The 14,579-nt window shown below is 36.1% G+C and overlaps 1 protein-coding gene across 2 annotated transcripts in view; it reads right to left on the reverse strand.

Moving 5' to 3' along the window:
• Positions 1 to 14,579, reverse strand: part of EDIL3 (EGF like repeats and discoidin domains 3) — a 386,777-nt gene that overhangs the window by 257,611 nt on the left and 114,587 nt on the right. For both annotated transcript variants that reach the window (XM_036279454.1, XM_036279453.1), the window contains exon 2: positions 9,231 to 9,359. In XM_036279454.1, the coding sequence (XP_036135347.1) occupies positions 9,231 to 9,359 (129 nt within the window). The remainder of the gene's footprint in view (positions 1 to 9,230; positions 9,360 to 14,579) is intronic.

Below are 14,579 nucleotides of genomic sequence, written 5' to 3' on the forward strand. Positions count from 1 at the left end.
AGGATGAGTAGAGGCCTTATACATACAGGTCCAAACCACTTTCCTGGTCTGGCTCCCACACATTCCTATAAACACCAATAATCTGGACAACCATTAAAGCTAATTCTTCTAGAAGGTTCCCAAGTTTCTCATCTTTGTGCTTTTCATCCTGTATTTTGCTTAAAATGTTTCTATCTAATAACTTTACTAGTGAATTACACTTCCATCCCAGGCTATCTCAAAAGCCATCTGAGCCATCCAATCTGAGTCCTAAGACTAGAAGTGACCTTTCCTCCTCTTGCTACCTCACAGTATTTTATTTTTCTCTTGTTATGATTGTTTTTTGCATTGTATTTATGTGACTATTGATGTGTGTGTTTTATAATTCTTTCCCAAACGTAAGTATCTGAAGGACTGACCCTTCATCTTGGGGTCATAGGCAAAGGAGGGAATAGCTTCAGATACTCAGGAATAGCTTTTCAGAGACCCTAATATTTATTTAATGGAAGTTCCTAGTGTCCTTTTTTACTTCACGATTCTATCATTATGCAAAGCCACAAAGAGGTTATTTTTTTATCTATTCCATATAAGAACCTAATATTAATATGTTGTCATAAATTCCAACTTGGTATTTATTATGCCTTTGCAGGATTCCCATTTTGCAATGTTATAAAAAAAAAAAAGTCAATTCATAAGTTATTTGCTGTAAGTGTAAAGAAAGCTATCTTCAAGAAAGGTCATTTCCTAATTATGCAAACATTACTTACATTACTCATAATTTTCAAATAATAAAAAATAGGGTTGATTTGTCAAATTATATGTTGAAGGAAAGACATTTTTAAAAACTGAAAGCTGACAACTAAATTGCCCCCAGTTTGCACATTCAAGTACAAACAAACAAAAAATCCTGACATAAATATAATAGGTCGTATCTTTTGGGCATTTCAATACTGTTATTAATGACTGAAATAATGGAAGAATATTCAGGGACTTGGAAGCTTAATTTCTGAATGTAGCTTTTGAATTGTCTATAAGGTTTATTTATATTTACTAATTTTATAACTCCTATATAGCTCAAATTCTATCAGGAGTCTTAGATACATTAGTTTATTTAATTTAAACAAAACCCCTTTGAGGTTGGCACTACCATTATCCTGATTTTACAGAGAAGGAACTAAGGCATTGAAGGGTTAAGTAACTTGCTCAGAGTAATCCAGGGAGTAAACAGAACAGCCAGGATTTGAATTCAGTGTGGCTGAGTTCTTAACCACAACACCAGGATTGAATTCTTTAGAGAAGGCATTTCTACAGAATTCCAAGAGAGCATGTGATGAACACTGGAATGAAAGGTATCATTATTATTATTATTATTCCAAGTTCCCTCATTGTTTCAAACTATCCATTTCCACATGTGTAACCAGCAGTTTCATTAGAACAAAAATACTAAATTGTGTTCTGTGGTTTATCTCTGCCCCCTCCCCCCTCCTCTGGGGATTGTCAGTCTGGACCCCACTTCCACGTCCCTGGGACTACCCCATTCCTCAGACTATTATGTTCATTATATTCTACAAATAAGTGAGATCATATGATACTGATATTTTTCTGTTTGGCTAGTTTCGCTTAGTATAATACTTTCCAGGTCCCTCCATGTCATCTCAAAGGATAAGAGATCTTTCTTTCTTACAGCTGCATAGTACTCCATTGTGTATATATACCACAGCTTTTTTATCCATTCGTCTACTTGGGCTGTTTCCAGATCTTAGCTATTGTAAATAGTGCTGCTACAAACATGGGGGTACATATATTCTTTTTGATTGGTGTTTCAGGCTTCTTAGGCTAAGAGACATATTAAGAAATGCTCAATATCACTAATCATCAGAGAGATGCAAATTAAAACAACAATCAGGCCATTCACACCTGTCAGAATGGCCACCATCAACAAACCATCAGACAAGTGTTGGCGAGGGTGTGGAGAAAAGGGGACTCTAGTACGCTGCTGGTGGGAATGCAGACTGGTGCAGCCACTATGAAAAACAATATGGTGTTACCTCAAAAAAATTAAAAATTGAACTGCCATTTGATCCAGTGATCCCACTTCTAGGAATTTTTCCGTTTTGAAGAGTTTTTACTTTTCCTCCCTTATTAAAAACAGTCATTGTATTCATAGCTAGTAACCTAAAAATAAAAATCTACAAATATATCTGCATGTTTATCAACTTTTTGCATTTCCAATAAAAACTGTTAAAAAAACCAAAGAAGAAAAATAACATTTCATGGTAGATTGTAAAACTAGCCACAGATTCTTCACTTTTTAAGTCCTCACCTTTGCAATATGAAGTGGCAGATCCACCCCTTAAAGGCTGCTAGCTAATGTGACAAACTGAAATGTGAAAAGTGCTTATAATTGTGTCCTGGTCCTTTTTACTGCTCTTGGGACCTTTCCTCCACCACTATGTAAGGAAACTTGATCTAGTAGAGAAAAGCCATCCCAGCCAAGCCATGTTCTACTACCCAGCACCAATCAACCCCAATCAACCAGAACACTTGCTTAACTTACAGAATTATGAGATAAATGTTTGTGTAAGTCCACAAAATCTGTGATGATTTGTTAAGCAGAAAAAGCTTAATGATATACAGCCACTATCACTTCATTCACATGAGTGCTCATCCCCTATCAAAAGCAAAGGTATACACTCAGAGAAAAAGACAATGGATAAAATGACATCCATCAACTTGTTAAAAATGTGTTACATTGTCTTTTTTTTCAAATTGAAGATTTACTGCAAATTAGCTCTTATCTTCTGAGCAAGAAAGGATTTGTATACTTAACATTTTCTAAGGTCTTTGATGCTCTATATAATTTTTCTGAAGTTAATATATAATTGTTAGGGCGTGGAAGTGCCAGCTAACAAATTCTAATGACTGTAATTAATAATAAAGTAGAAACATTTTTAAATTAATAAGCTAATAGTTTATAAGCTGTTTTAGAAATATGTACACATATAAAACAAAATTACTTTTTCGTAATGGATGCAACACAAATGGTAAAAATTGTTCCTTAACTCTTTCATTGCAACTGCACATCCTATTTGTTTGTATGAACACACATTTAATCCTTCTTATTATTAGAAAGTAAGTAAATATAACTCTGAAAATAAATCCATTTGACTCTAGTTAACCGAGAAATTTCTTAGTATTCATGGCTAGCAGCTTTTGAGAAAGTATTTTAGTCTATTCAGAATAATTTTTATGATAATTTCTAGAAGTATGGATTCAACATGAATTATTCTTCTTTAGTCTAAGAAATAATCTTATGGGAGAAAACACTAAATTATAATTTTATCAAGTATATAAATAATTTAAATGAAATTATCAAATCTCTCATTTGGTAACCAAAATTTAGATAGCTAAAAATAGTCTCACTCTATCCAAGAGGTCTTCTTTCTTTCTTTATTTTTTATTTATATTTTTTATCCTCATCTGAGGACATTTTTCCATTTTTTGTTCAGATAGAGTGAGAGGGAGAAAGAGAGAGAGAAACATCGACGTGAAAGGAACACATCAAGTGGCTGCCACCCGCACAACCCAACCAGGGCCTGGGACAAACTGCAACCAAGGTACGTGCCCTTAGTGGGAACCGAACCCGGGACTCTCTGGACCGCAGGCCGACGCTCTAACCGCTGAGCCAAACTGGCCAGGGCCAAGAGGTCTTCTTAAAGCTTAGTAACATTCTGATATTTCATGATCAGTGACAAGAAGTCAGTCAGCCTATTACACTGCTTGATATTCTGACACTGATTATCCTCTAAAAGATAAACATGAATATGGCTACTCATGAGCAAGATATATAATGTAAATTGTTGTTTTTTAAATTGTAACAAGAGACTTTATGTTTATGGTTTAAATTAACCAATTTTTTATAATTAAATGAAAGCAAGAGGACAAATTAGCAGAAATGAGATGTGAAGAACAAAAATTCATGTAGAGAAGGAATACCACCTACCAAAAGAAAGTAAGTTTGGATGGACTATAATAGACAATGATAGAAGAAGACAGAAGAGACAATGTTGAAAATGAGTAGTGAGAAGGAGTATCCTTATCTTGTTTCTGATCCAAGTGGGAAAGTGAGTTTCTTACCATTAAGTATGATTTTAGTCATAGGTTTTTTTTTGTAGACATTCTTTATCTAGTTGAGCAATTTCCTCTGTATTCCTAGCCACTGTTGAACATTCTACTCTAATTCTTTCATGTACGACAATCTAGCTTTTTCTCCAAATCTCCAACAAAACTGGCCTTTGCAATATTATCAAGTCACATGTAATTAATGTAAATGTAATTTCTATTAACTTCACAGTATTTAACACTGCTTACCACTTATTTCTTGAAAGTCTGTTTACCATTAACTTTTAGGGTGCCACAGTTTTCTGGCTTCTCTTCTTTCTCCCTGACCACTCTTTCTTATAGATTTGACTTTCTCTACTTACTCTTTAATTATTTATGAGCCTCTTATCAGTTTCCATTTCTAGGTCCTCTTATCTTTTCAGAAGCTTTTGTGCTTCTGGAAAGATCCATACATTCCCTGAGCATCGATAAATATCTATATAACTATGACTTAAAAATATCTATCTAGCTTCTCAACTAATATCTAGCTAATTTTTTGAATTCCATATGTGAAATAATCAACTCATGTTCTGCCTTCCAATCCAGTGTATCCTCAATTTGCATTCTCTGAGTAAGTGGCACCCAGTTGCTCAGGTCAGAAACTGCTGATGTTTCTTCTTCACTTTTTACTTTCTCCAAACTCCTTCTACTCAATTACCCCATAAGCTTCCAATAATTATCTACTATATCCTTTAGATATTTGTTGACTCTGTCCTCTCCATTCCCTTTGTTACTACACTGATCCAGGCCAAGGTCATTGTGTCTGACCTGGTCTTCTACAGTAGTCTTCTAATTGTCTCCCTGCCTTAATCTGTTCTCTTTCTTTCCATATGAAAAATAAAGTGATCTTCTAAAAGTACAAATCCTCCGCATTGCTCTCAGCATAAGTCCAAATTCCTTAAAAATAATTTAAGATTGCAGAATCAGTCATCATTACCATCTGCAGACTCATTGCTGGACACCATGTCTCTCCCTTTTAAGCTCTAGCCACTCTGAATTTCTTCTAGCTCACGGAATCATGACTTTTCTTATCTCCTAGCTTTTTTAACAATAATGTCCTCTGTCCTGAATAATTTTAGCATTCTCTCTGCTAGACTAAAATTATCTTTATGAATTATATGAAGATATATACTTTTTTCAGGTAGCATGCATTTTCTGACACCTAACTTAAGATATGACAACTGCTTTATATTCTTATGGCTCCATATACTTCCCCTATCACAATACTTGTCATATTATCTGTTATTTATTTCTGTTTTTTTTTTTTTTTTTTTTTTTTAGCTAGATAGCAATTTCTTTAAATTTGCTTACATTGTATGCTACCATTTAGGTAACTATTAGTAAGTACTCAATATATATATATTTAAACATAAATAAAAACTAAGATTTTTGTTTTTAAATAGTCAATCACATTTTGTTCTTTTTGATTGCATCAATATACTTTGTATATGTGTTGTTAAAAGTTAATATTCACCGTTAGTTTACTGAATTACTCAGACAGCATACAAATAATTATGCTATGAAACAATTTAATAATTCTAAAAAATTTATATGTATTCTAGAATATTCACTAATAGTAGAAATGTCTATATAAAATAAATGTGTCAACATTTGGCTCCAAATTACCCAGTATTATCCAAGAATGTGAGGAGATAATTGGGGAGTAATTTGAGGCTTAACCACATGGTTTTCTGTGTACACATCCCCTAGAGAATGAGTTAGCATCACATACACATCTGTGCAAACACTGGTTAATCTGGCCTATGTCTTCAAATCTGAAAATGTGGACTAGGTTTTATTTTTCTTTCCTTTGCTCTGAGATGTTTTACTGTTACCTTTTGTGGATATCAGAAATGAGTCTTAATGATACTAAGAGGCTAAGAACATTGAGATTTGGACACAAGTCTGCATAAGGGAGATGTGTATGGTGGAAAAAGAGACAGGGAGAGATAGAGAGAGACACAGAGAGATAAAAGATGGATATTGTGCCTGGCCAGAGTGGCTCAGTGGTTGAGTGCCGATCCATGCACCCCGAGGTCACTGGTTCAATTCCTGGTCAGGGCCCATGCTTGAGTTGCTGGCTTGATCCCTAGAAGAAGGCGTGTAGGAGTCAATATTTCCAAGCCCCATGCATAACACAGGACCGTATGTGATGTGAAGATTGATTGCACATGTGGCAAAGTGTTTTCTACTTATCTGACACTAGACGCTTTGAGAGGGGAGAATTAAAGTACAAAATTGGATGAGAATCTCTTCTGAAGTAGCATCAAGAACTTAAAACAAGGCCGCTACAGAGCAATGAGGTTTGAGGTAAAATCAAAAAACAATTTTTACCTCTAAGAATAGCATAAAGTGTTTGAAATTCTCCTTTCCAGATGTACAACAATAGAGTTGAGTATTGATTACAGAATAAACAGAGTAAAACTAATTTTTTTTAATGTGGATCAAAACACAACATTCCTAAGCAAATATAGACAAGATGATTTTCTTTCTTTTGGAAATTAAAAATAAGGAAATTTAGAACTTCATTTAATAACAAAACTACTATGGTTCGAAAGGTTAGAAGAAACCTTAGATACACCTCCATCTTTGGGGGATTGGTGTGGAAGTAAAAATACAGCCATAGTGACAGCTCAAACTTTTGTCTTTTAAGACCTGACATTAAAATCCATATAGCTATGGGGCATTTTAACAAATAAAATATTAGCACACTGTGCTTCCCACTGGTGCCACCTAACAGCAGGGAAACAACGACAAAAACAGCCCCAGCAAAGGAGCAGATTTAAAAAAACTGAAATGGAAAGACGATCTTCAATAACCTAAAGTCTCACTAATTTTGCTCCAATAATTAATTTTTGAACAATGAAAAAATATAAGGTTGCTTAGATATTTAAAGGCATTGTTGCTGTTTTTATTCAATAAATATTCAGTATTCCCTTGTTCTATGTAAGAAAATATGGAGCTGAGAAAGAGGTGGTCAAAAGGCAGATAAAGTTATCTAACCTGAAAATTGTATACATTTTATTATTTTAATCTTATAAAACCAATATATTAAATCAGAATTGGCATAACAAATATACTATGGTAAAGCAAATAAAAGCTGGACGTATTTCTTCCAAGAACCTAAATATACCTCATGGAAGAATGAGGTTGCTTGAAACACATCACAAAAATGTACAGCTTAAGATAACATAGTATAACTACCCTGTCTCTGAATATCAGAGGTATTTATAGTGATAAATCTGAACAAAACTTAATTCTGTAAGCATTTGATTCCCCAAAGTTTCACTTAACTACATGGAATATTTTATTGTGTTTAGTTTTTTTTTTTTGTTTGTTTTTTTGTGATACGTGCCCCTAGCGGGAACCAAACCCGGGACTCTCTGGTCCACAGGCCAACGCTCAACCGATAAGCCAAACTGGCCAGGGCATTATTGTGTTTAGCTTTCAAAATGTTACTGCTAATATTTTTCTTCTGATGATGAAATGATGAATGTGGAATTACTATTTTAAAATATGGCTAAAAGTATTCAAGAATTTCTTTAAAATTATGTGAAGATACTGGGTTTTAAATTAATTAAATACATTTGCCTCTTCAACTATAGATTTGACTTTTACAAAGTAGCAGCAAAAATGTTAGATACTAAAAATCTAAGGCACTGCCATATCTGGGGTTAATGGGCTTAAATGATAACACTAACTTTTTATTCTACTTATATATTCCTGTTAGAAATATTTATGTCTATAATTTTCTTCAGAGCTATAGACTTTCCAAAGGATATGATTCTCAGATTAAACTCTGAAACTCATTGTACATATTTGCAGACTGGGTCAAAGTGGTTACAACAATTTAATTTCTATGGCACTGTATCAAACCCTCTTAAATAGGATAAAGTTAATAAAAGCCATGAAAGAGAATGATCTTGGAAATGAGTTAATGAACAAGGTACTTATCAACAATCATATATAATTTAATATTTTTAGATATAACACATTCATACTAATGTAATATAAAGATACAAGAAAAAGCATTTTTTTTTTTTAAAAAAAAAGCACATTAAAATCTATTAACTAGTGGCCCAAAACAGTGGCTAATGGTTTTATTTAGTTATTCTCTCCTTCACTGAAGCATAGTGATTGGGCTCTTGCTATGCATAAAGGTGCTTTCTATAGACATTGTTACTTTTCTTCTTCAAAATTTTTTTTTAAATCATAGAAACCTCCACAATTCCCAAGGTTTATGCTAGTTGACAGAACTTTAATAAAAAACATGTTTGGTTTTCCTAGATAGAGCAGACATAGTCCACTGTTTATTCTTCTCAGTACAGATTTGAAAAAATATAGAAATCTGTTCTTTTCATGGCATTATCTTTAATCAGAGGGAAAAATCTCTATATTAAGTTTACATAGTGTTAAATTATTTAAAGTATTTCATTAGTGAGGAACTGTTTGAAAATTATGGAGTTACCCTGAATCCATAATTATACATGCCAATGAAGTATTTCACAGATGAAAAAACAACAACAACAAAGAACATTTTGAAGTGTGATCAATGACTAGTTAGTATCTGAAAAGCAAAGTTGTTTGAGAAGACTTTGAGAAACAACTTAGCTGGAATATTGTCTTCTTTTACATATTTATAGTCTTAGAAAAGTAAAATTTAGAATGGCTATAAAATATGATGAATTTTATCAGTTTCTAAAGTAAGTTCTATTTTATTTAGAGTGACTATTTAATTTGAATAAATTGACTCAGGCATTATGTTCCACTCTGAATAAAAATTTGGATAAACGTATATTAACATTAGAGAGATAAGAAATGTATTATATTCCAGTAGTACTTGTAATGCCTTCAAAGTATAGTGTTAATCACTAAAACATTTTTAAATTATTTATTGAGAACACCACAAATAAAAATATAATGTAAGTATAAAATGGAAATGATAAAATTGAAATCCAACAGAGGAGTAAACGAATTAGCAACATAAAGCAATCTTATACGAAATACTCACAATGCATCCCAGTGAAATCTGCCAGTCACTCATGAAAACAAAGAGGATAACGACTGAAATGCTTAAATCTTGCACTTACCAACCTCCACAACACTAGAGCAGTTGGCATCTGTGAAGCCGTCTGGACACTCACAGGAGAAAGAATCTTGAGACAAGCTTGACAAACAGATACCTCCATTTTCACATGGATTGGGATCACAAATATCACCTGAGGAAGAAAGAAACAGATTTTGACTTTTTGGGGTCTTAGCACTGAAATGTACTAATTCACATACCCCACTCATCTTCCTTTGGTGAAGTCACCAGACAATGTAGATTTGCCAATAAGTTTTGCCAGTCCCCTTTGAAACCGTGTGCTTTTAAGGGGGATGGTATGTAACATGGGAAGAATTAAATTTTATAATTCAAACAATTCATACCGAATGGCACACTAAATCTGTTAATTCGGTTTGGTGTTCCTTCATTACATGTAAATGAAATACGATCTAATTTGTTACAGATTAACTGAAACATCTATGGTGGACAGGTTTATTAATTACCCCAATAAATAACCTTTCAATATCCACATACTTTGCTCTGTAACTTTCCAATTTCTCTCATTAAATGGGTGGGTTTATGTCCGGATCCCTGGAATCTGGGCTTGTTCACATGACTCGCTTTGGCCAGCAGGGTGCTAGCGACCTTGCAGGCAGCAGAGTCTGAAAATGCTCTTGAGATTCTCCACTGAGTCTCTTGGAACCCTGCCCCGGCATGAGAACCAATGCAGGTTAGCTTACTTGACAGAGGTAAGATAAACGTGTGAGGATAAGAGAGAACCTGCTACCTGGAAATAAGTTGTGCCATAACAAAGACCTAAAATGTGTGCCCTTGGCTTTGGTCCTGGGTAGCAAATCAAGCCTGGAAAGGCACGGAGAGAACAGCACAGGACGCTGGAAAAAGGACTCTGCACCATGCAGGCAGAAGCAGCGGGCAAAGCTGTCACCTGAGGAAATGTCAGCGATGGAAAATGTGCCTGATGAACTTTTTATACAAGGAATGAGACTTCCAGGCAGAAAGTGAAAGGGTCAGCTGGCTCTTAGTAGTTTCATGTGATAAGGTGCTATAAGAAAGAGACGTGCTAAACGAAGAACTGATGAGTCCGAAAGCAAAGAAAAGGAATAGAGAGGGACTAGAAGGTGTGGTAGAAAATAAACCGCTTTCTGGACTCCAGCCTCTCAAATGAGAGAGAGATCAAGTCCAGAGCTTGGTCGGAAAGATGTGACCTCAACATAAATATATCTTGGATGTGGCTATAGAACACTTGGTGAAACTATGTCAAATAATTCAGGTGCAACCTGGTAGACCCACAAGAACATTCAATATCAAGTGAAAAACAGGCTTCAAACAGTCAAGGGTGTGGCTTCACTGCAGAGAGAATGTGGATCAGATTCAGAAAAGCCCACACAGTTTTTTGTTTGTTTGTTTGTTTTTTTCAGAAGGAGAGAAACATCAATGTGAGAGAAACACACCGACTGGTTGCTACCCGCACAACCCCAACCGAGGCCGGGGACAAACCGCAACCGAGGTACGCGCCCCTGGCGGGAACCGAACCCAGGACTCTCCGGTCCGCAGGCTGAAGCTCTGACCGCTGAGCGAACCGGCCAGGGCAAGTCCACAGTTTTTAAGGGAGCTTAATAGGTGAGAGTATCACCTCCTAGATTAAGAGAATGAGGCTTTTAAAAAAGTATCTGGGCCCCAACTCCCTATCCCTTTATATTTCTTAAGAACTTTATTCCTCTATAGGAACTTTCCCTTGAATAATCTAATTTTTTTCTCAGCTAACCACTTTAAAATTTTGGAAAAATAAAAATGGAGGTTAAGATTTTTATCAAATTTATGGAGCAAGGCTTTAGCTATACTAAATGATACATTAAAATGCTACAATAGCACTGGTGCAAATATTAGAAAAGAGAGTCATGATGGAAGTGAATAAATGAATAAATTAATATGTTTTGAGAACACCACAGACTGTTGTAGGGCTGGACCATGAAGTATTTGGTTAGGAATAGCTAAGTAAGGATAAATAAGTCAGATTAGGAAAGATTAAAAAGTGATATTATAATTTATAAGATGAATGGCCAATGAATGTTTTTACATATATTTTTAAGTTTGATATGATCATATCTATATTTTAAGAAGACTATTATGGCAGCATCCTATAGAGTACAGTTGAATGGGGAGGTCGACAGTGGAAAATGTATTTCAATACACTTTCTGTTTACCTCATTATATTTCTAAGTAGCTAGCCACTCAGCCATCCCTCCTTTTGCCCATCCAGTTGTCCATCTGTCCCTTTATTCCTTGAGTACCTTTATTTTATGGTAGGCACTTATATAAGTTGGACATATAGAACTAAAGACAGACTTTACCATGCAGAAGTACAGAGCTTACCAGGGGAAATAAAAAAGCAATAACAATTACAGCACATAGTGATAAGAGTTGTGATTAGTATACATGATCCAAACTGTAGGGTCAGTGGAGATGTCAAAGGGGATTCAGTGCTGTCAGGTGACATAGAAGAGGAGGGGCAGGATCAACATTCCAGGAAAAGGGAATAACATACACAAAGGGAAAGATCATGGCTCAGCCAGGAACTTCAAGTAGGCCGCTACAGTTAGAACATAGTTGTGCATGAGTAATAGAGAGAAATAAGGTGGGACATTGGGCCGAAATTTTGAAGTTTATCTTTAAGAAGTGGAAAATTATAAAAGAACTTTATGCATGGGAAAGTATGTGGTCACATTTGTGTTTTGGAATGATGACCCAGGCAGCATTGCATTGGGTCAAATAAAGGAGTCAAGGCTGAGAGCCATTCCCCCAAATCAGTACCACCCCTCCCCCCAGGTAATTAATCTTGAACAAAGGCATTATGGTTGAAATTTTCTAGAAAGACTCCATCACCGCTTCACAAATGAAACCATGCCTCTCTGCCTTTGGTGTGAGCAAACCAGCTCAGCCTTGTACAGTCAGACTAACCACACTGTCATCCCAGCTCCACACATTGCTCAAAATTGGCTATTGACACCCACACATTTTCCGACGAGCTGTCAGTCATAGTTCTGTGCATTGTAAACACTACATAAAGAGTTCTGCCCTGGCTGGTTTGGCTCAGCGGTTAGAGCGTCGGCCTGCGGTCCAGAGAGACCCGGGTTCGGTTCCTGCTAAGGGCATGTATCTCGGTTGCAGTTTGTCCCCCGGCCCTGGTTGGGTCAGGTCATGCAGGTGGCAACCACTCGATGTGTCCCTTTCACGTCAATGTTTCTCTCACTCTCTCTTCCTCTCTCTCCCTCCCACTCTATCTGAACAAAAACCAAAAAAATATCCTCCGGTGAGGATTAAAAAAACAAAACAAAAAAAACCCAGAGGAGTTATCAGTTGTTGCAGAAATGTGACCATGTCTAGGCAGTTGAAGATGTTTCTATTGCTTTATTTGCACTGACAGAAGCAATGTCTCCAGGAGAAAGGTGAGGCATGAACAGAATCCTAAAGGTTCTGAAGCATACTCTTTAGATGGATATATTTATCCAAAATCAAGAACCTCTCATTCTGACCCCTCTCATTCCACTGTCAAGTCCCTGCACAGTTTATTAACTGATGTGTGATGTGATCTTACAGTCCAGATAGTCCTAGGGTTATGTGAGGCTGGAATGTTTGGTTCCTTTTTTTTTTTTTTTTTTTTTTAACTGAAGGTTAGGTATTAGTGCTACTATTGTTATTGTTATTATTAATAGTTTGGAAGAGGATATGTATTAAGTATGGCTTTTTAATAGGAAAATGCCAAAGTTTGTTCCAGGAAAAAAGGCTGGACTGTTTACAGAAGCAGGTGGTTTGTGCTGAAGTAGTGGAGGGCAGGGCTGCCAACACAGACGGATGCTACGTTATACAGGGCCTTCAATGTCTGCCTAAGAAACTGCAGCTTCCCTGTGGATAATGGAGAACACTGGATGGTTTTGAGTTGGGTTGCAGGTTCCATCCCTGACATTGGTTGGAGTCATGCGAGAGGCAACCAATCAATGTGTCTCCCTCACATCGATGCTTCTCTTTCTGGTTCCTTTGATTATCCCATCACTATGGGGGTTTGGTGTCCTAAGAAACCTTTCTTGGTATGTTGTTGCCCTTTCAAGGTGATAATACTTCATCTAACCAGTTTTCTACCAGGTGCTTATGCCTGTCATATAATGTTTCTGTGGTCAAAAGAAGACAGGATGATCTGTTTATCTCTAATTCTATCTTGTAGATTCCAGCTGCCTTTGAGCTGACCTGTTTTTTCTTTGTCCTTGTACATTTTGTTCTTCTTCTCTTTTTTTTTTGCTTATGTCTACTTATTTCTAATATATTATGTTCTTGTGAAAACTCACACTTATTCCATTATTGATATTTACCTAGTATCTTTTTGAAAGGCAGCAAAGAGGTAATAGATTTGACCAAAATGATGTAGAATCAAGATGACATTGTGACCAAATCAATGTGGGGGTTGAGGGAGAGCCAGAAATGGGTGTAATTTCTAGAGCGCCTCCCTGGATGGCTAAGTGGCCATCTTTTATAAGAAAATATATTAGGTTTAGTTTTAAGGGAATCATTGTATTTGAGAAGAGTGTGGGTATCCAAAATGAAAATGTTCCATAAAGCCATTAATTAAACAGATATAAAATTAGAGATGTTTTGCTGCAACATGAATTGTCAAGTATGAATGTGGAAACTGTATCTCAGTGAGTCTCTTTGAAAGGAGGGCAGAACAGGAGAGGGGAGAGGAGCAGAGAGGAAAAATGAGAAGAGAGATCCTTGGGAACACTAAGTGACGAAAAAGAAGGAAGATTCCTCAAAAGAAAAGGAATTCAATGCTAGGCCCTTTTCAGCCCAGTATAAATATCCAGTCTATTCACTTAGAGTCTAGTATGTGGAAGGTGCCTGAAATTAATAAAAGCCCCACATATACGTCTTAGATGGACAGTGTCAATAGAAAGAACGTTTTGGCCTTGGATACAGTAGAGGGCAGATAACAGAAGCCTATCAAAAATAATTAGAATTATAGACTATACCTGTTTCCCTACACTTAATTACTATTTTTGTTTTTAGAGAGAGAGAAAGGGAGAGAGAGAGAGAGACATCCATGTGAGGGAGAAGCATCTATTGGCTGCCTCCTGCACGCCCCCTAGTGGGGATCGAGCCCAAAACCTGGGCATGTGCCCTGATGGGAATTGAACCAGGATCTCTCAGTCTGTGGGACGATGCTCAGTCCCCTGAGCCACACTGGCTGGGCACCCTATACTTAATTTTTTTCTAAGAAAATGGGAAGGGGAAAGTCATAATGAAGGAAAAAAAGAAAGATGATGACTATGAGCAAATGTTGGGGTTAAAAGGCAAGAAGATTGTGGTCAGAGAGGGGAGC

This window comes from Molossus molossus, unplaced genomic scaffold (genome assembly GCF_014108415.1).
Source record: "Molossus molossus isolate mMolMol1 unplaced genomic scaffold, mMolMol1.p scaffold_m16_p_3, whole genome shotgun sequence".
NCBI lineage: Eukaryota > Metazoa > Chordata > Mammalia > Chiroptera > Molossidae > Molossus > Molossus molossus.